The 25,223-nt window shown below is 35.9% G+C and overlaps 1 protein-coding gene across 1 annotated transcript in view; it reads right to left on the bottom strand.

The window, feature by feature from the left end:
* Positions 1–25,223, bottom strand: part of BBS9 (Bardet-Biedl syndrome 9) — a 288,972-nt gene that overhangs the window by 94,845 nt on the left and 168,904 nt on the right. The window contains exon 22 of the mRNA XM_031059382.1: positions 19,224–19,334. Coding sequence (XP_030915242.1) covers positions 19,224–19,334 — 111 coding nt within the window. The remainder of the gene's footprint in view (positions 1–19,223; positions 19,335–25,223) is intronic.

The following is a 25,223-nucleotide window of genomic DNA, read 5'->3' on the forward strand; positions in this document are numbered from 1 at the left end:
GATCCTAAAAGCTACTATAAGAAATCTTCAAAGGCTTTTTGGATTTTTTTAAAGTATGCTTCTTTTTTTATCCTGCAGAACAAGATAAGAGAATATAAAATTAAACAAAATTTCAACTCAGTTCAGAAAAAAGTGAGTGAAAAGATATTCATCCCTTGTACATCATTCTTCTGAGAAAAGGTTTTGTTTGTCAGACCAGCAATGCCTGAGGGAGAGTGCCCTCAAAGAAGCACTTTTTCACAAGACAATTTCTGTCTAAAGGAAATGTGTTTGAATCAGAGCAGTTTGGATGCATAAACCTAATAAGGTACAGATGTATTTTTCCTTTCTCCATAGAAAAAAGTTTAAATCAGACTGAGAAAAGTACAGTTAATAGTCTAAAGATGCAGCAAGGATAAGAAAAGTGGTTAGGGCAAGCAATTTTAGACAAATTATGTACAGGGGGAGTTACCATATAAAGGATAAAGGTGATCGAGTCATATCAAAGTTCAAGCTGGTCAGAAAAACAATAACCTTTTAAAGGAATCTAGTATGAAAAAAATGTATTTTCTAATAAGAACTCTTGAAAAAATCCCAACCACATGAAAATCTAATTGTCTATCTATTTGGCAAGTACTGAGCAAGCCATTCTTTCTTAAACAGTACACAGATCCTGAAGTGTACTGAGCATGTTTTTAAAGGCTCCCTTCATTGATGGATAAGTGTAAACTGATTGCAAAATTTTGCACCTGAGCAATAAAGAGCTAGTTTCAAAATTATATTGAGACTTTCGAAACTTCCCGTAATATTTGACTAGAGTTAAACTCTCGGACAAGAAGAATCTAAAATTTCATCATCTCCTGATTACTGCTATTTATGGATTTATAAGAAGGTCTGTAAATTAAAAAGACTGCCCAGCACACAATGTAGTTGACTTTTATTCTGCTTATATGAAAGATGCACCCACTGAAGGGCAAATGTAATTGTGACTGCTACATGAAGACCAACTTAACCAGGCATTCAGAAAACAGCATGAAAAGCTGATCCATTTTGCAAAGTCTGTTTCATCGCCTTACAGGGGAGTAGTCCTGGACAGTAGTAGAAGGCAAACTAAACCAGTATCCAAGACAGTCAGAAGTAAATTTTTATCAAAAAGGCACACTTGCAGTTTTGCAAAAGTTAATCATGGATTGTACTACAGGTATCTCTCAGGAACTTAAAAATTCAGCTTAGGTTTCATTCCACTGATAAAGACACATTTGGCCAGTTCTTCACATAGTATGATAGCCCTTACCAGATAAGATTGTTCAAACTTTTTTAAACTCATATTGCTCTAAATTTCCACACAAAATCAACTAATAACAGTATAAAGCAGGGATAGATGCACTAAGAAAAATTCCTTTAAGTTGTATATCACACTGTAGCAACATTTCCGATTACAAGTGTGTGTGTGGGGGGAGCTGTAGGTATGTAGGTATGAACAGGGAGATTAGAGATTAAAATATACTTTTCAATTTTTACTTGAATGTGGGAATACACTTAAATACAATCAATACCTGAATGATCCATAACAGGAACTACTCAGGTAAAAACAAACAGAAGGACAAAATATAGATGAAAACAATTCCAATTACCATATGAAAATACTTCATTTAACAGTTAAATACCATATACACAATTTGGATACTTAATAATTAAAACCAATTACTGAACTTTACTCAAATATGAGTAAAAATTGAATAGCGTGTTCAGTTAATTCTGTTGCCACTACCAGTGACATACTGGATGCATCTACACTACAACTTCAATTTGGAACAGAAATGAGCTTTTGAAGTCATCCCCACTTTCTGTACTCTGGTCCATATATCACAGAACTAAAAGAACACAGATGAGAGTCCTTTTAGATGGAGCAATGATAGAAAATGTACTCCAACCACTAATGGAGTCCACTGGAGCAGATTAGAGGGAGTCGGAAGCGAAACACGCTGAAATATAGATAGTGTGAACATCAAGCTCTCCACACAAACTGTTTCCTTCCACAAATGCTGAGCGGTTTTTGCCCTGCACTGCTCAGCACAGCCATTAAAATCACTTTTTACACCACAAATTATGCCTACTGTCATATGCACTTGCTTTTAAGTACTGCAGTGTAAACTGAACACTGGACCTGTTACTCATTCCTGTTCTTTGGAATCTGAACTTAAGAGCTCTTCATCTCCACAGGCCCAAGCAGACAGGTAACCTGTTGATGCTACACTTCCACAAATGTAGTCAAAGAGCATAAACAATTCTCATTCCAAAACAGGCAACAGCACTCTTCCAACCCCCATTATTTAAATTTCCAGGACTGACTCAAACACTTCTGCAGCTGCACAGAGAAGCGGCTGACAGAACTGCTTGAGGTGGGACTAGCAAAACATGCAAGCATGGCATGAGAAGTTCCAAAGCAAAGGCACTGGCAGACACGAATTCCTGAACCTAGTAGAGCTGCCCCCAATGCCATGTGGTCCCCTGCACAGCATTCAGGCACGAAGGTAAGCTCCAAAACAATCCATGGAAAGATATGGTTAGATAAGGGTATCTTCACTAGCTCTTTAGAGGAAACAGTTTTTTTCACTAACTATTCAGAAGCTGCTAATGTAGATGGAATGAATGATGAAGTTTGAACCTAAGCTCAGTTTGTGTTTTCATATATTGAAACACTTTCTTAGGGGCCCACAGTGAGTAGTTAAAACACAGCTCTTTGTGCTTGATGCAAAGTGCATTTAATTTAAAAGACAACCTATCAGTTGTATGAACAATGTTGAATATATTTGTGTTACAACAGCAATATTCAAAATAATTTAAGAAAATATTATGCCATCTACTTTTGCTGTACTGAATACTGAGCTCAGTGGACCAAAACTCTGACCTGTGGATTCACTGGAGACAGTAGAAACTTATCTTCCCTTTTTGTCTTTTTAAAATGGTAGGTATCTAGTAGGTTTGACCTTTGGAAAAGGCTAAAAGTCTGCTTCTTTCCAAATCTAATAGATTAAGTAAATAACCTGAATATTTGGATAAACATTCCAATTAAATATGAGTAGCTCTACATAAATCTTACACAGATCCTGATGCTGAATTCAAAACTACACAGGCACAAACCTTCAAATAATAAATTATACCTAAAATAACTCAGAAGTTCATTCCAGAAGAGATTTAAAATGTTCATAATTTAGTAAGACGTTTTTGTTTAAAGTTTTAATGAATGAAATATAAGATACTGGCAGCTTTGCCTCATTCCACTGCTGTGAGCTCAGTAGAATTTAAGGGACATAAGTAGGGGGTCAAGTCACATAAGCATAAGAAGTAGGAGTGCCTTACACACATGTTTAGCATTGTTTTCTTTATTTTACCACATACTTAGTAATGCACTTGGCTAAACATACTTTCACATTTCAAGTGCACCATTGAAGCATACTACAGATCTCTGCATATCCTCCAAAGGTGGAAAACTTTATACTTTCCTATTGGCACCCTTTTTGTGTTGGATCAATCTAATCAGTTATACTCAAACAAACTTGTGTTTGATATTGCATTGCCATTGTTGGTGGTCCTGTATTTCCACTCCTGTCAAATGTCCTGCAGGTACTTAGCTACCATTTTCTATTAAATACCTAGTTGTTAACACATCATGGCAATGATTTGAAACAGCATGGAAGAAATAAAGAGCAGAATACCAAATTTCTAATGTAGTTTTGTCTTAACACACTTTCCTGAATGGGAGTGTTGGAGAGCAGACACTTGAAAATATTTTTCTCCATTTTGTTATTAAAATTTTAACTGAATTGCTCCTTAGGTTTTGAAAAATATTTATATATAATGTTGTTATCCCTTACTGGCCCAAGATAAACCAAGAGTTGTTGACAGGTGTCTGTTATACAGGACAAGACTTAAGCAAACTGAAAATGGATTCGGAGTTTGTTCAGTCTTTTAAAAACTGGACTTCATAAAGGTAAATATTATTTTATTTCCACACAAATTTATGATCAAATAATTTTAAAGCATTGCTATTCAGCACATTGACATGTACTAAGGCTCCTTTGTTCACAACATGATAGACTGTTTCTGATCTCACCTGAATGCACAGTACCTTCAACAAAATTAATATACCCAACCTTAGTTGGCAAGAGAAAAGATTGGAGCCTATGCCAAAACAAGTTGCCCAGTGCCAATGTTTGTATCACCAGAATATCTGACAAATCAGTTTGCTTATCACTGTCCCAGTATCAGAATTATTCTGCCACTTCAGCAAAGGTCAATCTATTACCAAGACATTCCCTTTTCTATTGATTGTAAATCTATGTTGGAAATTAAAGGAAATGTTTTTACAAATTTCAAATTTTAAAATTTATCTCACCATAAGGCAAATTTTTCCTCAGAACAACTCAAAAATAACTATTCCAGCTTCCATTGGAATGGCAGTGGAAAGAAGTTTCATATGACAGGACAAATGGATATGAACAGGTAGGAGAGATATTTTTCCGGGAGAAAAGAGGTTCACAAGACAAAAGAAAGTCTATACAGAGATTCTTATGGAAAGTTTTGTCAGTTATTTTATATCTGTAAAAAGAAAGAAGATCTCTTGGGACCTCTATCATGATGAGCCTGTTAATTCTACTTCAAGCAGTGCCTGCCAAGAATAGTCTACCCTGAAACTGTTACTTATGACAAAATCAGGCAACAAGCATTGCTTAATGTATATTGCAGATTTTAAAACTCATCCCATTTGCTGTAAAAATAGAGAACAAAGCATATCACCATGGATATGCAATATGGACAATAATACATATAAAGCAAAAACACATTCCAAAGACCTAAAATGGCTTTAAAAACCTACCTCAGAAACTCAAATCCAACTTCTATTTTTCTGTAAAAGGAGATAATGGTAAGAAGACAAGCATGAAAGACCTGCTTTTCAAGAGCTAACAGAATATTTCACTAACAGAATATTTCACTAACAGAATATTTCACTGGCAGTTAAGAAAGAGCCCCTTCCACCTTCTTTTGGGACATAAGAACCAAGTATGTCTCAAAGCTGCTACTCTGAAAATTAGAGACATTAGCATTCAGGTTGCTTTTTGCAACTAAAAAAACCAAATAAACCTTAATAGGCTGTTTCTCCCACAACTACAGGGCACTCAACAGGTAAACCCTGAAAGATGACAACTTTGAGAAGTATTGAAACTACAGATCATTCCAAGACCAAATAACTGTTCAAAAAAAAACCATTTGTGTTTGAAATAGTGATTTAGGTAGATGATTTTGAGAACTAGAAAATTGCTTACAATACCTAATTTATCTTATATTAATTTTTAAATTCCTATACGAACTTCAGTTGTTACCATCTTTTCCACAAATGCTTTCCTACTGTTTTACAGAAGTAAGTCTGGAAACTCTATCTGGTTTTCTTGACTGAATTGCATGGATACTTATTATTTCAGTTAGCTTTTTTTTTATTATTTATTACAATTGTATTATTTCTCTCACCTCTCTTCTGTGATTCTGCAAATAACCAAGAACCTGATTTTAGGAAGGAAACAAAATCAGCTTCACACACAAATCCATGAGGGGTGCTTCTGGAATAGTTCGAGACCAACCCCTTTGTTGCCTATGTAAATTCCTGCTGGTAACAATTAGTGCTCATTCACACTTCTGGAGAAGTTCAAGAATGAACCTGGCAGAGAATCATTCTTTTGAGCAATAAGAACTAAGAGGCAATGCTCAGCTCTGGAGGGAACCCTGAGAGCCACTGACCTAAACTGCCTAAGAAATGACCCTGAATTTGAAAGAAGAAACAAATGAATAGTAAATACAGGTAAGACAAAATTCAGTTAGGGGAAAACATACTCTAATCACAGAGCAAACTATTGAAATCTTGCATTTATTTCAACTACCTTTCTCTAAATGTAATATAGTAAGTTTTACCTGCCAACTATGATTGTTTTTTACAATTCAGGAACATGCAACACACTGAGAAATGGTTACCTAATTCTCCTGAATGAAAACCAGACTACAAAATCACAGAACTACAGAGCAGCCATCATATCTGGACAGAAAATCCAGGAGTCCTGACCACCTTCACAACTACCAGTAATTGCTAGAACCTTCAGCATCTCTACTGAATATGACAAGCTGAGCACTGAAAAGAATTGAATATTCTCCAGCAAGAAAAATTACTCCAATTTGGAGAATAAAAACAAGCAAGTGGGAGTAGAAGGGGCATCACTTCAAAACAAAGCTGACCAACAGAAAGAACAGATCTGAAATACAGATCTTAAGGGTTATCACTTAATGAGAAAAGGAATCAGTTTTGCCTAAACAGTCTATGTTTTAAGTTTGTCTTTGCATTAGAGAATACAATATAGGCCATGGGGTATCACATGATGGTAAATATCAAATATTGAGGATCCAGAAAAGAAACTGAAATACAGGATGTGATACATGACTTTTAGTCAGTGCATAATTTTCAGAACAGTTCTTAAGAAAGCAAAAGAAATGCAAATTTTTAGTACCATTTATTGTTATTACACATTATTACACTGTTTATCAAATAGCCTCTCTGAAAAGTCCTATTAACAAAGGAAAAAGAAAAGAACGAATGGTATTTAATTTTAGACTATTCCAGATTGATCTCTAGTCCATGCTCAAACATCTGGAATTCATCCAGAATAAAAATTTTATTTTACAGAAATGAACTAACACAGACCTTGAACAGTTTGTTATCCTAAAATTTAGCTGTTAGCTATAAATATTCCAAAATGTTAAAACTGCTGCTCAAGGGTATTTATGTGTTGGCTTAGCTTCATGTTCATGATGAAGTCTTGACCTATTCTCCATTTGACAAAACCAAGGAAATGCTAAGGAGAATAGGAGAAGCAGTTGTCCTAATATGACATTTCTTTCAGGCTTAAAACCAATTTTACTCCAAGAAGAACCAAGTACAGCTGATACAGAAAGACCAGAGGGCGTTTTCACTTTGCCTACTATACTCCCTTGTGAGTCCAGGGAGGCTACATATGCTTGGCAGTGCATGCTTAAAAACTTTGTTGGATTAGGTCCTGTGTCCACAGTTTTAGAGCTGTGAGAAAATTGCCAGGAAAAAGCATAAATGAGTTCTGGCACAATGGACTGTGAACACAAGAATGAAGAGACTCCCCATCATACACAAACCACCTTCCATGGCATAAAAATAACCTGGTACTTCTAGCACTGGTTCATCAGGTAAGGGAACTCAGAATAACTTTACAATTACACTTAATAAGGCATGGCACACATAAAATATCCTGTTAGCATTCTGAGTTCTTTTCTCAATGCTTCTATTTAAGGGTTTGATTATGCTTTAGCTATTGTGACAGCATAGGCTAGCATAAGGTGGGGCAGTTGTGGCTTCCTCATTCCCTTATTCCTTGACCCAGCACTCATGCTCCTGGCCCCTGTGAGGTGATCAAGTCAAAAGCTAGAAAGCAATCACATTTTATACTTAATTTGACATAGCTATGCCCTGCTGCCACCGGGATGTTTATGCTCTCCCCCTGCATCATGATGCACATATCAACCTCTCTCCCAGAGCAGAACTAGCAGTTTTGCAGCTGTGGACACAATTACAGCTTACTGACCCCACAAGACAATAACCTGTCCTTTTGATGGTCTAACTATAAGGATAAAGATTAAGGTTAGGAAAAAAACAACATGAACCACATTTTGAAATTTTCATCTGTTCAAGCTCCCTAAAGCTGCCTTACCACCTGATCATTATAAATAGGGCTAACACCAGTGCAAGAAGAAACACTTGGTGGCTGAGAGGATAAGAAGATAAAGCCATGGCAACCTCCCCACTCTAGGCTGTAGCTCATTTGGATACAACCAGTCTAATTTTGGGTTAGCTACCCCAAGTACTGCAGAAGTTATCTTTTCAGGCATGTTTTGCAACAGACCTGAGGAATGATTGCAGTGATTGCTTGTTTAATGCTGCTAGCAGTGCAGCCCAGGGGAAAACAAGCAGATGTTTTTAATCACACTTTTTGCAATCAAAAGCTTTACTAAATTATAACTACAGGGGAGAGAACTAATACCCATGTGTTGTGGTACGTTTAATGTATTTTCTACTGTGCTATTGTCTTCTATTCCCTGTTCTTTCCTTGCTCCTTTTTCATCTTTCTCACCAGCAATGACAGAAGTTGCCAAGCTCAAAGTGACAAATTGTTGGTATTCATAAACCCACACAAAAAAAGGTAACATTTGCTGGAATATGCACAACAGAATAAAGCTAGAAATCATCAAGATTTTTTGATAAATAGAGCCACAGGAGACCTCTGACTCTGTCTAACTGCAGATAATTTTACTATTTCTTACTCCTAGCTTTTCCATTTAAGCTTTTCTTGAATGGGATTGAGATCACATCAAAATCCAAGTTGCAACATTTTGCTAAGGTTATTTTTCAGAAAACAAATTCAGCTTCTAACTTCTAAAGTAGTATTCTCTGGGGTGCTAATACATACCTGGGGTATTGCACTGTCCTACACAGATCATCACCCTGTCCATGACACTCAAGGTATTAGATCTGAAGACACCTATGACATGTATGAGCCAAAATACATTTTAAATAAATAAATCACTGATTCAATTCAATTATGAACATAAAGGTACATAATTGTGGAGCCTTCTACAGGGTAAGGGCCCAAAACAAATTTTAAAGACAACTAAATTAAGATTTCAGGTTTTATTAAGTAGTATTTTATTTGCTAGATAGTAACTACACAGTGAGCTGAAAACCTATGTAGTCTATCAGTGCCACAAAATTTTTTACTCTATTTAGAAACTGAGCAAGCTAAGGAAGTACAGGGTTTCTCTCATGGTTCACCTTGTCTGTCAGCACCCCAACATCCCAGCACTTGTCCTGTGAGGGAATGTGGGCTGTAAAATAACACGACAATAATAAAAGAAATGTGTCTTTGTTAAGTGATATCATGCATTTGTTTTGGGGGTACCATTAAAGGAATCAGACCTAGCTCTAACACCACCCTAAATATCATACCCTGTTCTGATTAACATTTTGGAATACCTTTCTATTTTTCCCTTTAAAAGAGAACCAATCGTTGAGAACAAAATCTGTCCTAGGAGATACAGACTATTTTTGCTTCCAGCCTGTGCTTCCAAAGTTCTAAACTTACTCAGCTTTGCGCACTGACCTACTACTTAGCAAACCCTGATGCATGGGTACGCAGGCCAGGAAGACACACTTGCTTCATGCACTGCTTCGTGCAGCAGGAGTACATCTGGTTGTATGTTCCAGCAGTTATTACAAAATTCAGCACTTACCCAGTTTTTCGTTCCTACTTCAGCTTCATATCCTACTTTCAGAAACATTTCAGTTGGCTTAATACTAACTTGGTGAGGGTGACACCCAGCCACAGGAAGACATAATTACTCTAACAGGTGAAATAGCTGAGAGGATACTCTGTGGAGCACAACAATACAAAATAACTGAGAACTAGATGTGCTTAGCAGCCATGGTTGATAAATATTTGATGAGGCTGACAAAATAACTGCTTATCTCAGGGTAAGTATAAGCACTGCATTGCTGGAACTGTTATTTTAATAACAAGGGCTACTGCTCTGCTGTTGCTTGTCCCTTTTGTGGAAATCTTCCTAAGTGTAATATTGTTTTGTCCCAGGATACTAAACAATTCCTTAACAAACTCATCCAATCATCCTCATCAGTGTGGTGAACTTGAATCAGTTCTGGAAGCCCGACTTTTGAATTCTGCCATTACAATTGATCTATCCCTTGATCAGTAGACGTCAGAAGACGTCCTTTAGCTACAGCCAAAGAGTCAATAACTACTACGTTTAATTCTCCAGTGACTTAAGTTAAAAATGCGATAGATTCAAGTATTAGGTACAACACAGTCACATGTGCTGCACCTCACAACCACAGGCAATGAGAACCAATTCAAGAACCAAGGAGTTCATGGCAGTCCATCACCTGCGATGCTTGTGACAGCACACAGAGATGGGGCCCCATAAGATTCTATTTTCCAAGTAGAATGTGGATTAGGCATATGTTCAGTCTGGAGAAGTGAGTGGAACATTTAAAAACTGTGGAAGAGCTCCTAATATTACAGCATACAAATGCAAAATAAGAATTTTAGTGTCCATATTAAGTAACCAGTTTTAAGAATTACAACCAGCATGACCAAAATGTGTACTGCTCCAGCACACCAGAGTGAGAAAAATTTTTATCTACAATAGACTACTGGGATCTGAGGTAGAAGCCTCTTCCAAGGCATATCAACACCAGGATCACAGTATCACCTACCTGTACAAGCATGGCAATCACATTGCCTCTATAGAAAAGCTGTGAGTGGTAGAACCTCGAGGGTGCAGTAGCATTTTGAATATTTCATTTTAATAATTAAGAGAAAAAATATTATGATTCCAACTCCAGAAATATTTCAATACTATTCACAATATCATTTAACTAAGATGATGTGAACTGGCAATACACATCATCCATATTGCCAATAATATCCATTCTGTGACAATTCAAAGCTCTAGCAAAACTCCAAAGTGGCTTATAATGGCACTGATAATTTCCACAAAATGACATGGAAAACCTATTTGCAGTTCTAGTAACATTCTCCAACAAAGAGCATGTGGGAATGTGCTCCCTCTTTTGAGGCGCGTCAGCAGTTCTTTAAATAAGAGTCACTGTTTCCATTCAAATCCCTTATTTTTCAGGGGGTTGCAGAGTCAGCCCTCAGGGAGAGAGAACTGATCCTTGCAGTTTCAGGTGCTTTCATGCAATCATGTATCTCAAAAACAGTCCTTTTTTCCTTTCTCTGAAGAACGTTTAAGGCATTAGCTCATAATATGGATGGCTGCCTCCTGGAACGGTGAGGGGAGAAAGGGGCGCAAGACACTAAAATTATTTCTAAAAGAAGATATTTTGGAAAATAACCTCTAACACCTCCACAATGTCATTTTTTTCCAGCAAACAGTTCCTAAAGATCTAGAGCTAATCTCCATTTAGTGGCCAATGTTGACAAGCTATAAAGTGAGTCTTGGCATTTTGTATAACCTGGAAAAAAAGACATGGAAAACCATTTTAAAGGCTCATCCTGGAATTAACAAATAACTAATACTCATCTGATATATCAAATGATTACAAAAATATCAACTTCAGGGTTCTAAAAAAGGTAGTGAAACAGTTTTTTGATAAAAGTAACCGTAAGTGTAATCTGACTTTTATATAATAAGTAAGTCATACAATTCCAAGTTCCAGAAAAACTCCTCCTTGGAGTACTCGGTGAGTTTTTGGGATTTCCTGAAATTTGCAGTACTAGTTTTCAGCAGTAGAGGAGATCTTAAAGTGGAGTGCTTGGCTCTGTGTCGTGCTATTGAACAGCCCTGATTTAATTACTTCTTTTATACAAAGATGGATGGCAGAAGCCAAAAGTGTCTGTCTGCCAACTGTGTTGTCCAGGCTATGAAAACCTGAGCAGGATTCAATATGCCTGGCAGCATATAAATTCTTCTTGTCTTGGAATTTTGAGCATGCATTCAAATAATATATTGATGAGTGTCTCTGTCCTTTTATTCTCTTTATTTTAATACTAACAGCTCATTAGAAATAAGAACAGCATGAAATGTTTCTAGTTCTCAAAGACTTACATGAACATATAGGAAACATTAATATCTAACACAAATAAATATAAAGAATCAACAGTAGAATGTAAATTTTACAGATACTATTCTATAATGTCAAGAAAGTAGCACAGATATCTGTGGGCTATCTCACAAACCAAAAAAGATCTGACAAAAGAAGTGAAGCCAGGAATAATGCACTAATCCAAAGAATGCATAAAATTCAAAGCTATCCATGTTCTGTACAAAAATTACAATTTTCCAGTTAAACAAAAAATAAGGTACCAAGTTTGGTGTTGCAGAATTGGAGAGCCAGTAATGCATTAGATAGATAAACACATGTGTTGAGAAACAAGTTTTACTGAGTATTCAGTAAAAAGACTTTACCCAAGCTAAAGAAAACAGTAGCCAGCAGGTCAAATCCATGAGAAAAAATACAGAATGCTGGGCATATTTGTAGTGTGCACTTTAAACAGCAGCACTTGATGCAATGGAGGAAATAACTGGTGAAAGGAAACAAAGGCAACACAAAAAGTCTTATAAACACTCATAAGGAAAATGGAGTATTAATCTGCACCAACACATATGAAAAGTAGGCAGCAGCACACAGCAGAGAAGTCTGACTAGTTTCTTTCCTACCCATCTTTACTTGCAGAAGACAAGTGTGTGAATGAATCCTAGTGACAGACAATCATCTACTTCTCTTAAACACATAGTTATGCAGGAAAACTGCCAAGGAAATGTGAAAAATAACATTTAGTCACAAAAAAAAGCTTTTAAACTTTTTTTTTATTCCTTTCACTGTGCTACAGTTCCCCTTTCTTACCCACAAAACCTAATAATAATTCCTAAACATGTGTTTAGATTTTATTTTTAGGTTTGTTTCATATTTAGCATGCCCTCTCTTCTAAACCTATTTTTTATGTGTTTTTTACCTCCATTACCCATCAGGATTTCTCATGTTCAGGTCTCATTAAAAGTAACAAAAGGCTTTTTGATAGATTCCAGAAAGCTTTGGATATGGCCATGAATATGTTCTTTTGCCTTGTATCACTCTTTTCTGCTCCCTAACTGCAGAAAAAGCAATCTTTTGCTAATAATTTTAAGAGTGCCTTTGAATTCTCTCTTCATTAAAAAACAAAACACTTTATACAAACAATTCTTTCCAATAAAGTCACCAAATATGAAGGAAAAGGGTCAGGCTCTCTATACCACGACTTGTTCATTTCCTACCTCTTTTCTGTGATGTCACAGCAAATTCTGAGACAACCCACAAAGCAGAGTGTAAGGCAGTCCACAGTTCTTTGTTACATTGACAGTCATGAAACAAAGCGGAATTAATCAGAGACTTTTTAACCTCTGAATGAAAACGTTTTGTAAAACACTATAACAACTGCTGGTATGGGGCAAACACAGAGACTGATCTCTTTACTCACTGCAGTGGCAATATACATTATAATATAGTACAATCTGCAAATAATACAATGTACATAAGACGTGCTGTGTTCTCATGGGCTATATTACATTTCAGAGGAGAAATATATACAAGCTCCTGCTAAAAGAGAAACTGTACTTCATTTGGTATTGACTTAATGAAGGATTTCTCACATTAATCTCTTAAGCTGTACTGCTCTTTAGAAAAACAGATTGTGGAAAAGAAAATCTCCATAAATCTCTTCAATTCTCTCCAGAAAAATAGGCTTTTTGTAGCCCAGTGATTTTCTTTGCACCTTTTCTTGTGGAAACAATTAGCTTAGCAATTTTAAAGTATTAGGTGGCCCCAGCTGCAGGCTCCTGGTATCTTTCCTATTGCATAGCAATGTCTATACAGAAAGAAACAAGGATCTAGTCTCCTAATACCACAATACATCAGTGGGAAATACCTAAGTGAGCAACTAATGAGGTTAGGTCTGAAGGAGCTTTCACTTACCTGAGGCCATCGCAAGTTTCCGCATTTTTGACAGATTTGCTTCTAATTCAGTATTCTTTGTTAGCCAATGACCAAACATTGTGTTGCAACTCACTTGTCAAGATGCTTGAAACTGAACTCAAACTATCAGCATCACAATTACCCCTTCAGATGAGACCTTTTAATTGGGCCTTTACGATTTTTAAAAAATAAGTCTGTTGTTCTCTACTCATGCCATAAGTGTAGTAACCAAACTTCAGACAGAAGTTCAGGTTCAAAACTGTAGCCATGAAGAGCTGAAAATGCTGTGTTGCAAACTGTACTGATTCATTCAGCTGATTGTTTAGAAAGTTCACTATGGGCGCGAAATCCCTCTCTAGATAGTAAAGACATTTTTCCAAAATTATTTTTCGCTTAACTTAAACGTTACCATTTTATTTAATCTCATGTACAATACAGTTAGTAGTACAATTGATTTCTGTCCTATTATACTGTCTAACCTGGAAACGTGAATTGCTTTGTGCGTTGCAAATACTTTGCTGTAATTGGCAAAAACATCAGTATCCAAATGATTACTAGAGCAGCAAATTACAATAATTACAGTAACAGTAGTAAGGTCATCTGCACTTTACACATGTTGAAAATTTAGGGCAGTTATTAGTCCAATATATAGACAATATGTGTCAGAGAAAATAGAAATCTTTCACAGACCTGTTTCAGAGTTTTTACAGCAAATTTAGCCACCCTTCAAAACAAATTCCAAGACATGCCTTTCCTCATAGGTGTAGGCAAGAAATAATATTAAGAACAGTTCAGCACAAAAATAAAAAGACTCAGTGGAGGGCTGGCAGGAATTCATACCCAAAAGCTCCTTACTACCTAACTCTTTATAGAAAGCCAAGTGTTTAAGAGTACTCCTTTCTAAAATCAAATACATGAAACACTACCACAAAATTTCATCCTATATTACATCACTTTTTGATGAGCTACTTAGAAAATGTAGTTTGCAGTTTCACACAGTTGTTTATTCATAAGAAAAATTAAGCACATAGATAAATATAATATGTCCCTAGACCCTTTAAAGGAAAACAGTTTCAATCTTGTTTATTAAAAAGTTAGTGCAAGTAAACATCTTTGTGGGCTGAAAACATGGGATAGTTCTTAAAATTGTCTAGGCTATTAAAACAGCAATCTTTGATTACAAGGGTGAAGTTGAAAGATATCTTAAATGGCACCTACAACATCTACATGAACACTACCATTCAATGTTAGAGAAAAAGTAACAAAATAAATGAAACATACTAAAGACATGCAGCTGTACAATGTCTGGGCGCAGCTTTGGAGGGTGTTTTTAAAATCTGACTCAGAATATCTTGTCTTACTGTACTTTATAGCTCAACCTCACTGTTGTCTATGTATAGATGTCTGTCTATTTAAGCAAAAATAATAAGCCAGATTCAAACTAAAGACAGTTAAAAATCTATCCTAATCATAAATATAAATGCTGACACAGTTTTCGGTCTTAGATGCTTTGAGTATTAAACTATGGAAGTTTATTTACTTTACTAAATATAATCATGGAAGATGAGAACTTTGAAATTTAATCTTTAAGCCATCTAAATATTTGCATGACAGCAACATACAAAGAATATAACTAAAACAGTAGAAGCACAGTAGCAAATCCAAATGCTAAATATTTTGTCTTATAAATAGCTTCTCAGAAATATTTGTGTTTAAACAATAAATGTAAATACTGAACCATACTGCTCTCTCAGGAAGAGACAATTATTCTGAATTCTCATGGCAAAGTCAGGCAAATCTTTCCCTTAAATATTAAAGATTTTTTGTTGTTGTTTAGATAGATCAGTTACAGCATAGGTTTACAGGATGTTAGATGAAAAATTCTGCCAGGAAAATCAAGTCTTACAAGTTGTGAAAATTCCACTATCTGCATGTCATGACACTTGACAAATCTGACTTCAAGTGCTGTAAAAGCCTGAACAAGTAAGGAAATTACAATGTAATCAGCACAATGGTTTCACACAAAAATAACAACAACAAAAATCAAGGATACATTTTTCAAGCCAAACATTCTTTTATTCATACTAACTCTTAATCTGCTTTTCCATCAATTTAGAGAAGTTAGTCATGATTTACCAGCATAAAACTCTTTACTCATAAAAAAAAAAGACAACCAGACCCTTTCTGTGTAAAACAATCAGTAGGAATACTTGTTGGGAAAAAAGGTCTTAGGAAGTTCTCTTTCATAGTAAGTAGCATGCAGCACAGGGCATACAAAGAGTTCGAAATACTTAAAGGACTATATATTGATAAATGCATATGTTGTTATTACATCCTAAAGCTCACCACTAGTAGAGTTTAATATTGCTGTTTTAAGGCAGCTTCCCATATTTCTTTGAGATTTCTCTAAAAAGCCCGCAGGTACAAGAACTTCTTTATACCTCTTTGTGACAAACCATATTTTCAGTTAATTCTATCAGAAATATTCTAGCACAAGTGAGAGCTCTGCAAATCTCTTTTAATTGTTACCTTCTAGAACACATGAAAACTTCTTAATAAAGTCAAATCACTCAAGCAGATGCAACTCTGGTTAGCAATTCATAACTTGTAAAGAAGAAAACAGAAGACAGCAGGAAGAGTACATCAAAAAATAAAGTAATTCCACTGTACATACGTAGAGTCTATAATCACTACACTCATTTTTGATTGCAGTAGAGGTCAGCATTGGTGTTATAGCTGGGAGCTCATGGAAAAAGTAAAGACATAACAAGTGAACTTCAAATTACATTGAAACTCTCCACCAGGCTTGTGCAGTCTATATGCAATATATGCTGCTCTGTCCTCCTTCTAATCAAAACAGCAAGAACAAAATTAGCAGGGATTTATCATGCTAACATTATTCCTCCCAATGCAATGCACACAGACTCCATGTCTTGAGGTGGTAAGAAATGGATGAATGCTTTTCCATTCACTGGGACAGAGAATGTTAAGGGGAGTATTTTGTACCTACTCAAAGCAAAAGCCATCTAAAAGAATCTACTCCTACAACTGCAATACCATCAGCTTCCAAATATCATGAATGTGATCCCATTCTTCTATGAAACCACAATATTTTGGATTAGAAAAAAATAAGTAAAAAAAACCAACCCCATGAGAACTATTTCAGCAATTAAAAGAAATCATAAATCAAATAATTCCCCTTCCAAAGAGACTCTGTGATTGGGCTAAAACTGCTCATTCTGTCCTTGCACAGACTTGTAGATGGCTACTAAATGTCATTTTCTGCTCTCCTAAGTAACTATTCCAAGAATAGCCAAAAGTCTCGGTCGCATGCTTAGCAGCTGCCTGGGAAGTCTCAGTATAATACTTTGCATGAGACAATTTGCAAGTCTGTAACAGGATGATGCCCTACAGCACAGTTTCTCACAGAACATTCTTCCAGATCTCAGTCCCTCATTTCCCTCAGTTCTTCACATAGCTCATACAACACATTATCATATACTCACAGAACATCCTGAGTTGGAAGTGACCCACTAGGTCACTAAGGTCATCAAACAACCAACCCACAACTCATCACGAGAATCTATCTTGAACTCCATTAGGAAATGAAGGAAGATATAGCAAGAAAAATTACTTTTACTCTACTTTGTCCTTTTATCTCTCTCATTTACTGCACATAGTTAAATGAAATGCAAACTTAAATAAAAAGATACATAAGACACAGAAAATATTCTTTGAGGGCTCTTTGTAATCACCATGGTCTTGCTGCAGTCTGTGGTGCCTGAGCAAGAACTCAGTCCAAAAATATCATGTACAGAAAAACATTGAAAGGCTGTGATTTCATGCCTACTGTTACCTTCAGGTTTAAGTAGCTCCCTTGGCTCTTGCACTCATAGCAATTAGAATTTCCAGACAGCTCGGTGGCAGATATTCTAGGTGTTCTCTATATTGCAGCAATAGCTGGCAGATGGCAGTCAATTCTTACCATGAATGAATTAAACTCACTCATATAACACATGGCTGTAAACCTGAAGACTTTTAAAAAGCTTTCAAAGTTTTCATTCTGCCTTTTATAGTTACAAAGCAACAACAGCCAGCTATGTGACGTAAGTCTCAATTTATATCATGGGCTAAGACCTACACTAGGATATGCAGGTCCCCATGCTCTTGTTTCTGGAGCTCATGAATACTTTTCTATACTTTTCCACTCACTCTAGTCATTTTGGCAATAAGGTTATTTAAATACAGGAGAACACTATCTACTGAAGAACAAATATGTCCTTGATTAGAAGACTGGAGGCAAAGAGATATAACCTGCCATACATTTGTGAGTTATTAGTCTAACTGCCTAAAGTTGGAATTTTATCAGGATTGTACCCTACATCAGAAAGATGATATACTTTTCCATTACCAGGAGGTTACTTAATATATCCAGATGGCAAAGGTTAAACTATATTTATGTCAACTTTGACAGGTTCTCTTCTAATGACCTGAAGTCCATGAGAACCACAAGTAATTAGCACTCTAGAGAAGTCAGAGCTGTAGGCCTTCAGGGGATTTTTCAGGTTGCTTTGTAAGCAGGTACTAATTTTTAAGTTACACTGTGGCATTATTATACATTGCTGCATTAGATACTCTTCTTTCCTGCCTACTAATAAAAGTTTGCTAATGTAAATTCTACTACTGAAATTAACTATCTATTCCAACTCCTTGCCTGTCTGTGCTACAACTAGCTGGACAAACAAGCAGCTGAATGCTTTTTAAACACACAATTAACTGGGTTTTGCAGATGAATAAGGACTTGTTATTTTTTACTGTTGTTGGGTGCAACCTCTAAGCTGCTTTTCTTAACTTCAACATCCATCCATAATGAAGATTCTGATTTACAAGCAACATTCAAACACACTTTATAATAAATATTATAGGATAAAATCAGTCAAGGAGAGAGGAAAAGAAGTGTGAAGGTACAACTTAGCAAGCAAAATGTGAAATTACTATAGTCAAAACCTGAGAATTTACCAGACACTTTATTAAACTGCAAGGCAGTACTTTACAGAGCTGCTTTTAAAATATGTTAACACTATATCACAGTTCCCGGCAGCAAGAAGTCTTTCCAGAAAATGTGTCATCACTGCATGCAACATATTTTATAGCCAGTATAATTTCATTTTATTATATCCAATAATATTTTTCTGAAATTCTAGGAAGTCTCTCCACAAAAGAGAAGTAATGACCATATTTTAATCAGCTGGCACAAAGTGTAACCACCATACCACAGGGAAAAAAACCCCCTTTGTTACACCAAAATGCCCACAGTTTCATTTTGCCTCTGTGGAAGAGATCATGAATAAAACCTGTGAGAATCTCATTCAAGTACTACACAGCATAAAACCTTTGAACTGTGAAGTTATTTCATTCCAAGACTGACCTTTACAGCTGAGCCATTCTTGACAGAAGAAGCTGAGTAAGTTCAGAATCCTACACATTGTACTATTGTTGCAAGAAAAGCTAGAAATTATGCCAACAAAGGCTGAAATACATGCCATTTTTTTCATGTGTCCACAAGCATTCTGAAAAGATGAGTTGTACACCTCTAAGTAAAATAACATAATTTTCCTTTTCTTACCAGGCTTGGATTTCTGCTTTGTGGTCTGCCCATGACTGGCAAACACCACTGTGGAGCCAGGTATAAAGGTCCTTTCCTCTAGATCAGACTCTGGGATTGTAGCACAGCCACCTAGGTGAAAATGGACAACTCTTAATGTGGGGTTTATGCAACAAAACAAATTCACTGGTGCATAATTGAGGAAAAGAGGCAATAAATTAGCTGACAGGAACATATAAAACTAAAATAGTCTTTACTTTCACTTCAAGGAAACATTTGCTAAAGAAACTATTACCATTGTTTAGAAGGCTGATTATGCTTTAATGAATTCTCTTTACTACTTATGTCATCTTGAAAAAAAAGTTTGAATTAATTTAGACCACATAATATGCAAAACTGATTCCATATAAAACATAGAAAATGATGTGATTTTTTATTAAAGATCAGATTACTGGGAGTTATTTTTGTAATAAAGTAATTAAGCGTGAATGAAATTATTTTACAAAACCAACAAACCTTATGAAGATTGTTAGCTTGCCACAGAGAATGACATGCTGATTTTTTTGGATTGGCTATTAAATACAGCATGTTTATTAAAGGAAATGCAGGGACACTTTCAGTGTCCAATAACATGCCCTACTCAAACAATTATAGGATGTATGGTATAACATCTTTGTATCTTTCAACATTGTTTTATGAGCAATTCATTAGACAACAATTACAGCTTTTTCTTCAAATATGTTTAAATGCCTACATTTAAACTATGAAGAGACGTATAATATAGTAGTAATAGTAGTATCAGCTGGAATAGCTTGCAGCGGAATAGGTTGATGTATATTTATTACAGCACAGCTGTGGTCAGGACACTGGAGGATGTGTCACTGTTCCACAGCAAATAGATGGCCTCACAGTAAGCACATTGCCAACAATACAGTACACAGCTGAGCCACATCGTTTTCTCACAGCCCTCCCAGGAACACCACTAGCAAGCAAACAAATCCATGTACTCATCTATTGGGCTCTGAACACACGTTTGTAAGCAGTACATCAACTCCCAACGGCACACACCGACTTTTTACCTTCATGCAAGAGTTGCTCTATTTTGAAAAGACATGTTCTACTCCAGGCCCCATAAAAAGTGCATCAAATTTGCAGCAACACAGGCTATCCTCCCTTTACTAAAGTAAATGAGTAAAATTTAAGAAAAGGTTGCATTTCTAAGTAGGAGAGTTGCATTTTCCCTGGCAGTTTCAGAATCACTGACAAACCAATACACCATGTCTTGAAGATGTACCACCCTGACTAGCCAAGGTAAAGCATGGCAGCTCCAATGAACCCTGTGAAAACACTCAGTCCTACCAGATGAAGAACTAATACAGCATCTTTGGCTCCTATGGAAGAGTAAAGACACAAGCTGCTTTATCCAAATACACCCTGAGAGAAAGTATGAGTTGCATCATAGGATTTATGTTTGATTTACAGCAAGCAAATTGTTTCAGTAAGAAAGTAAGGTGAGGAGTAAAGGCATCAGACTTGGAACCCATGACAGCTTCAAATATTTATGATACCTGCTATGAAAATGGAAGGGAAAGTTGGAAATTTTTAAAAATTCTCTTCATGTTAAAACACTGTAAAACAGCCGGGTTATGTCTGACATTGCATTAAATATAAATGTACCAACAGCCTAAATTAAAATAAATATCTGTAAACCAGTACTTCTGTTGCCATTTGAAAATTGTGACTAAAATGTAAGCAACAAGACTTGAGGAAATAGAAATCAGTGCTTTACAAGTCAATTTAGATTTTTCACATTCTTATTGTTCAGACAAAATCTACACTCATAAACACTAGTCTGTAAATACAGGATACAAAATTAAGGTTTCCTGCCCCAAAGAACTATTAAGAATGGCATCATATATTTTAATATTATAACATTTTGTAACAGCATGAGTGAAAACTTACCAAGTCAATTAGTATCTGTTGAATTTCTGTATGGAAATAGAGACATTTTCTAACATTCATTCTTAAACCCAAAATTCAGTAACTTACATAGCCTTGAGGACTGATGGCCTTTGGTGCCAAAATATTTCAATAGTTTTCAATCATGACAGTGACTGAATAAGAGTTATAAGAGTTGGAAAAGGTCTATTTGCCCTTAGCTGCAAAACACTACTCGTTAAAAAAGAAGTAGGAAGTCATGATTTTGATTTTAATGTGCAAAATTAATTGAGATTCACTTGTCATGATACCATCAGAAGTTACTACAATTAAAAGTAAAATTAACTTCTCCCATAAAATTATTTTACTGAGAATATCAACAACTAAAATGCTACCAGTGACATACTGTTTTACATAAAAAAGAGAATTTAGACAGAATCCACAGAGCAGTACTACCAGCATCAATATTAGGAGTAGAAATTACATGTTACTTCTGCAAGGATGCCAATAACTGTTTCCTGTGAACTATTCCTGTGAGTATTTTTTAAATACTGTTGTTTCATACAAGCATTCCATGTGCTACAAGCACTGTTCTCAATGGGGCAGGATTTCACTAGGATTTTTGTGACAGTATTTAAATAAGTAACCAGAAAATAAAGCAATATAATAGTTATTCTTTCACCTTTTTTGAGGCAATGAGGATTACAGGATCATTTCTACCTTGCTCTTCTAATACCAGTACTACATACTAAATAAAGGAGCTATTCAAATTTGCTAAACGTGTCCCTTAACTTGCTTAGATGCATAGGGCTGGGTTGCACGATTGCACCCTCTTCTACACACAGCCTGCTTCGATACAAGTGGTGCCCACTTCTTCCAATGAAACTAACAGGAAATTCCACTTTCTTACTCCAAGATACAGCACAGATACACATCCTCAAGATAACAATGGACACCCTTGACAACATGCTATGATTTCCCACAGGAAGGAAGGTGTGGAGACCACACTATGACTACTGTCACACTGAAAGAAGGGAAACATTTAAAGCAAATTTCAAAATTTCACTAGACTGAAAAAGAAACTGGATAAGGCACGAGTACACACTACTCAATAATATAATATTTAAACCACGGTAGACCAGGATTCTGTGATTCAAAAACATTTTACAACTCAGAAAGACAGATATATTGGAAAAAAAAAGAGAGAAAAAGACCTTTTATGCTAGGACTACAAGCTTTTCATTTCATACTTCAAAAGTTCGACTCATGGTCTATATTCTGACTTCTCTGATCAGAACTTCTTTAAGTTAAAAGAACACTTTGATTTCCTTTTTATATCCCTAAATACATTTCAATAAGTATTTGCTGAATATCTGTTTTAGCAGGCATTTTCAGTTTTTATGCACATTGAATCCTAAAAGAAATCACAGCAACAAAATAATTCACATTTATTCACAATTAACTGAATGGTACAGATATGAAAAGTGAAATACTTAAGGAAAAAAGGGGAAAAGAGGAGGAATAGTAGTACATAAATCTACACACTGGAAATTATCCAAGCTGAGAAGTCCTCCAGATGTCAGTCTGTAAACAGAGCTTCATAAAATTAATTTTCCCATTAATTGTTGGCAGGAATAACATCTAGAATATGTTATTACATCTGACCCACTCTTTTCCCCTTTTCCATGTAGCTGAATTCTTGTCTGGCATCACAGATCTTTTATCAGTTGTGATAAATCCAAGAAAGCAAGCTTTTGTCAACAAAACTGCTTGATAGGGTACAACATGCATAAAATTACACTCAAGCTAATTGTGAACTTTGTTCACCAAAGGAAATGAGGCTTCTCTTGCTTATTTTCACTACATCTGTTTTTGTAACACTTGGTTCTTAAGCTGGAAAAAGATACCTACACCCAAAGGAAATATAAACATATAACGCATATTGAACAAAAATTAAGTCTTGACAGTTTTCCTACAGATTCCTATCACCATGTTTTCATGCATTTTAATATGACTTTAAAAGTTGAAAAACAGGAAAACAAAAGTGGTATACATCAGAAAAAATGAAAAGGCACTTCGAGGTAAAGATTGAGTTTCTTTTTTCTCTTCCACTCAATCACAGCCTAAACTAAGCATAAGTTTCCATTTTCCCCATGAAATTAATTCTTACAAGAGTCCACAGAAAGAAGAAAAAACAGCTTTCTGAGCAGTCTTTGGCAGCAAGATAGTCAAAATGTGAGCAGTAAGCTCTGTAAATAGCAGGTTTTGCATCCATATGCATGCCATTATAAAATGGAGACAATCTAAACAGTAAAATTACTTCGTAGAGATTTCAAAAAGCTATACCCAAAACCATGCTCACTTGAGTTTTCTGTTCTGTTGACAATTTCAGGAAAGTGTACACCAAAAATGCAGTCTAATGCTTTAGAGGTTATTTTCTCTTAAAGAGTTTATCAATTAATTGTACTGATTCTGCTAGTTGCATTTATTCAAGTCCTCTAAATTTTATTAGGATCTTCCCATCAGAAAGTAGCCTGTCTGTTGAAATAAACACTGCATGCAGGTGGTGAAGATAAGTATGCTATTGCTGCTTTTTAAATGGAAGATCCAACAACACAATCTATAGAAGAAAACAATACATATTTGAGTGTATTATGAGATCCATGAAGCATTTATTCACATACCAGCCCTGGCTTAGAGGCTATCATTTGAATAGACACATTCCAGGAATGCAAACACATTTCCATTGCAGAGTTTGAGGAAAAAGAGGGAGAAGAATTATGAGGAAGGGGAAAAAATAAGGGAGAGAAATAGGGAGGGAGAAAGAGGGAGTTTGGGGTCTAAGACAGAAGGGAAGGCAGGGAGGAAGGGGAAGGGAAGGCAGAGAAAAAGGTGTGTGTGTTTGTTTGTTCCTCCTAAATAGGTGCCTGGTAACAAACAGTGGTGCAATTCCCAATAGCAAACAGTCCAGGTTTAGTTTGGATATTCATTTGCAGAATGTAGAGCCACTAAATAATCAGTTACAGATTTCAGAACTTATCACTTAAGTCTAACAGTGGCTACAGTCCTGCAGTCATACAATACCATTGTTTCTGTGTACTTTGAAACAACCAAATTCAACAAAATGATGGAAAAATACTTCTGTACTACATTCCAGTAGAACAACAAATTAGGGGAAAAAAGTTATACCAACAGAATACGTAGTCCAAGGTTATAAAAAATCACCAAAACATATTTTCAATGGAAGCACACAGAGACATACTAAACTGTTGTTCTGATTTACTCATGTTTTACTGAAATGCTTAACAAAACCTCCAGTTCTTAAATTCCATCGTTTTTTTCCTATAATGAGTTGTCACTAGTTGCACAGAGAGCTATGCAAAAATAATTCACACCAATTGTGTGGCTTCTGTTTGAGCTTGTAGCCCATTCAAATATTTTGAACATGCCTGAGTTCATAAAACCTTGACTTACAAAGTTCAGGGTACTTTGGCAGCAGAAGCTCTTTATGGGAGCAACTGTGGTGTTTAAACTGTCAAATAGTCTTGGCCATTCTTCCAGGATGAGGTTCAGTGCATGTGGTATGCAAGTCATAGGAATGGCATTGGGAAACACATTGCTAAGAGCAGATCCAACAGCTGTTTTCATTAAAGACACATTATTGGACATTTGGCCAAGAACACAAGATCAACATTCAGTAGTACCCTTACTAACTCGGGACTGAGAATGCAGGAACAGTGAACTGAATAAATGCCACCCAATATCTACCAAAGGCACTTGTTACACACTGAGAACAAAGGACAAATAATGACAGTTGTGCTTTGGCTACAAAAGTGCATTGTTCCATCCACCCACCTATTCACCTGATGAACACAGACTGGCTGAAAAACACGATTCTGTGTTCTGATATATCTTGGGAGAGGCAGCTTACTGAATTTTGTAGTGCTTGAAGGGTTTCCATCTGCTTTTACATAACAGAATAGAAAAATCAGCTTACAAAGGGATTTTTCAAGGGGATTATCAACTCTTGACAAATAACACAACAATAAAAATCACTATTTCTCCAGAGCACACTGCCTCACA

Source organism: Geospiza fortis, unplaced genomic scaffold (assembly GCF_000277835.1).
Source record: "Geospiza fortis unplaced genomic scaffold, GeoFor_1.0 scaffold346, whole genome shotgun sequence".
NCBI classification, from domain to species: domain Eukaryota; kingdom Metazoa; phylum Chordata; class Aves; order Passeriformes; family Thraupidae; genus Geospiza; species Geospiza fortis.